We start from the raw sequence: 4,029 nt of genomic DNA on the forward strand, positions 1-4,029 counted from the left end.
TATGAATATATTTTTTAATTTCTTAGGATACATGCTGTACATAATAAAGGTCCTTCTATTTACAAGTATAGCTGCATAAACAATGCAAGAAACAACAATAATCGCAATAAATAGGAGATAAATATCATATCACACGTTGACCATTGGGAAGGGACATAGAGTGATAGATACACAGAATTCCAAGAACAAAGGATCTTGGAATATAAAAGAAAGAATATATTAACAACTGGGTGGCACGTTCATGCCTGACGCCGTGCATGCATAGGAGAGGGAGAGCTTGGTGCCAGACACGGTGGAGGAAGATGTGTAGGTGACAGTAGTGGTAGAGGTACGCCACAGGACAAGGCGCCCCTGGCCATTGTCGGAACTGCTCTTGGCGACGTCGGCATCGGCTGCTGCGTTCAGGGAGGCATGCAGGTTTTCCTCGCCATTGCTGTAAGATCAATGTCATGTGGCATCATCAACACAAGCTTCTAAACAAGCAAAGTATTAACTTACATCCTGGACCACCTTTAGAATTCATGTGCTTAGTATAACATGCCGAATGAAACTCACCTATCATCGACCTTCTCGAGTTTGGGCAGAGCTCTCCTCTTTCTACCGCTGCAAGTGGTTGATCCGATGGCTGCAATAAGCGGGGATGTTACAGGCTATGTCTATCAACTCGAAACAAATACACAAATATATAGATACATAAATGCAAAAGTGCGCGCACTCAAATCTGTAAGACCATCAAAGATAAATACCATTGTAGCAAGTGGTGGCAGCGACGCCGATGGTGGTGGTGGTGGCTGTGCTAATCATCTCCGTTCTGAGAATACCCACAAAGAACTTCTCGTTGGACGGTTCATAGGTGGCCTTACTTGCTGTTGGGAAAAAGGAAGGAAATAATCTATAGAACGACATAGAGCATTCATTGCTTAAATACTTTACTAAAGATGCGTTCTTGAAACTGGACGTAAAATTGGTCAGCCAAGTATTACGCAGACAGATGTGAATAAATTAACATATGTGTAAGATAAATGAACAAATGCTAGAATGAGTTATATTGAACCTAATATGATTAAAAGCAATCGGTTTTTGCCAGATCACGGATCAAACAAAGAAAAACACTGTTAAAAAAAAAGGAAAACACTGTCCTTAGAAACGAGGAGTACTTTTTCTTCTCTCTTTAGCGTGTCATGAATCAAACAAGATGTAGCCAACCTTACCTTTCTCTTCCTCGCCTGCTGCCAAGAGCGCCACACCCGCCAAAACGCACACCGCAATCAGCTTCATCTGTTGATATGAAAAGCCGAGTTTTATACTTTGATGACAGGCCCTACAGTATTTTTGTGACATGTTGTAGCACCACGGGCGTACATATGGTGTACATTTATGATCTTGCGGATTTTTTTTTTTTTTTTTACATAATCGCTATCACCTTAACCTTGGATTTTTGACTCTAAGGACGAGATGTTTTTAATTTTGTCTCCCCTTTCCCGGTGACATTTTTCTTTGGGTTAATTTTTACATATCAAATTAGTTGTAATAATCGTAAGGATTCACTTAACATTTCCTAAACTTCGTTTCTGTTTGGGAAGATATAATATATTATATATATGTATATATACATATATATATATATTATATATATATTATATATATAATATATATATATATATATATATATATTATATATATATATATATATATATATTATATATATAATATATTTATATATATATATATATTTATATATATATATATATATATATATATATACATATATGTATATATATATATATATATATGTATATATATATATATATATATATAATATATAATATATATATATATATATATGTATTATATATATATATATATATATATATATAATATATATATATATATATATATATATATATATATATATACACCACATATTATATATATTATATATATATATATATATATATATATATATATATATATATTATATATATATATATATATATATATATATATAATATATATATTATATATATATATATATATATATATATATATATATATATATATATTCACATCATAGACATGTGATTGCCAACTCGTGCTACTCACCTCTGGTTCTTTGTTGTGGTGCAGCTGCCAGGGAGTTTTGCCCTTTTATAGGTCCGTTCATCAATGAGGTAAAAGAGCGCGGAAATGTTTAAGGAACTCAGGCATTTTACTGAAACTTCCTCTACTATTCTCTTCCCTGTCTATTACACACCAGACTGCTATTCTCGGCTAGTGTGATTCATCGGTTAGTGCTATTCCGTTACCCTAAAGTATAAAGAAGTTTAAGGCTCATGTGAAAGGTTCATGGGTGTACTTAGAGATTTGGGTTAATTTTCTTGCTTATGGGAAACAATTCAGCTTTAACACATTCCTGTCCCTTTGAATAGATCTAAATATCAATATAAATACAAATAGATTGCATTCCTTTCAAGAAGTGGTTACGAAATGAAAGAGTAATGTCGCCTTGCACTCTTCTATATAATAATAATCATGTTTCATGGAATCTTAACTTAGTTATTTTATCCTTAGGCAAATAGAAACGTAAAAGCACTTTTTGTGGTTAAGTTTGCGGCTACGAATGAATTAGGACATTTCTTATGATTAAAAAAAGAAACAAAAACAAATAGCGACTTCGAAAGTAATGGAAAAATAATGTAAATGATTCTGAATTTGTTTTCTTTGTCGTAAGAAGTTACAATAACTGATTCCGTTGCGGATGTAGTTTCGACAGAAAACCTAGTATTGGCCCTCGAGGCACTGAATCTGGGCCGCTGCTCCTGGATATGAGCCAACACCCAAACTTCTGGAAGCCCTTCAAGATAATGCAGGTCATCTAGATCAGTGGTTCTCAACCTTTTTGAGCGCGACCAGACAATATTGGTAGATATTGAGACGCTTTCCCCGAGAAGTTGTCTGCACAAACACAAACAAACACAAACACAATAAACAAGTTAATGAATCAGTTTATTATTTGATTGAAATTATGAGCAGAATTATTTTGAAGCCTCTTAAAACAAAAGTGACCCTAATACTATATTTTTATTAACATATTCGCGACAAAAGATCTGGACGAGGGGTGCGACTAGGTTGAGAAATGATCTAGATCATCACTCTCGTAGTAATCACTAAGAACTATTAATTATGTGAATAATGATGCCGGTTGATGTAATGGTGAGGATGATGGTATTAATGATAATAGTAATAATGACGCCACTATTACTACTACTGCTGCTGCTATTAATAGTAATAATTATTGTCGTGATGATGATAATGATATCAAGAATAATAAAAATCATTATTATTATCTTCGTCGCCATTATCGTCATTAGTGCCACTATCATTAATAGTAGTAGTAAATTCAACAACACCAATAACAACAACAATAATGATTATTATAATGATAATTATAATGACAATATTACCAACACCAATAGTGATAAGGATAATGATACTGATGATAATAATCATAACAGCTACAGGGATAATAGCAATGATAGTTCTGATAATGATAACAATACTAATTATAATCATATCAATGACAATAATAAAAATGCTAAAGATAACAATAAAGATAATGTTGATGATAATAACAATATGGTAATAATCTTGATGATTATACTGATTATGATAATGACAATACCGATTATAATAATGATAGTGGTAGCAACAAACACACTCACACACACACGAGCGCGCGCGCGCGCTATAGCAGACAACACGAAAAATACAAAAGTCAAATTTCCTAAAGTTTCAATTTATGTGCAATCAAAGTTGTGAAAATACAACAGTTTACCAAAGATTTATTAATGAGTTTTCTTTGATGTCTAAGAACAGGGCTAACTATAGAAAATGGAAAAAATAGATTTCTTTAACAATAATTATTGTAAATCATCGTTCTCTACCCTTCTTTTTCTCATACATTTTGTTCCAGATTTTGACTGGGAGAGATTGACGAATGAAAAAGAGAGTGAAAGAAGATAATCGTAC

The 4,029-nt window shown here is 32.6% G+C and overlaps 1 protein-coding gene across 1 annotated transcript; it reads right to left on the reverse strand.

Annotated features, from left to right (window-relative positions):
* On the reverse strand, window positions 1-2,154 carry LOC122245964 (uncharacterized). The gene is made up of 5 exons (XM_043004151.2): window positions 2,104-2,154; window positions 1,212-1,278; window positions 747-866; window positions 556-625; window positions 1-433 (listed from the first exon to the last, which is right to left on the reverse strand). Exons 2-5 carry the CDS (start codon window positions 1,276-1,278, stop codon window positions 220-222), a joined length of 471 nt encoding a protein of 156 aa, XP_042860085.1. The 5' UTR covers window positions 2,104-2,154; the 3' UTR covers window positions 1-219.
* Between the last annotated feature and the right edge of the window lie 1,875 nt (window positions 2,155-4,029).

This window comes from Penaeus japonicus, unplaced genomic scaffold (assembly GCF_977035675.1).
Source record: "Penaeus japonicus unplaced genomic scaffold, GWHDUDI00000001_assembly GWHDUDI00000001, whole genome shotgun sequence".
NCBI lineage: Eukaryota > Metazoa > Arthropoda > Malacostraca > Decapoda > Penaeidae > Penaeus > Penaeus japonicus.

Coding starts and splice junctions, on each gene's coding strand:
- LOC122245964 (XM_043004151.2), bottom strand. CDS start 1,278: ATGAAGCTGATTGCGGTGTGCGTTTTGGCGGGTGTGGCGCTCTTGGCA. Junction 867..1,211: donor AGCAGGCGAGGAAGAGAAAG/GTAAGGTTGGCT, acceptor TTTTCCCAACAG/CAAGTAAGGCCACCTATGAA. Junction 434..555: donor CTCGAGAAGGTCGATGATAG/GTGAGTTTCATT, acceptor TTGATCTTACAG/CAATGGCGAGGAAAACCTGC.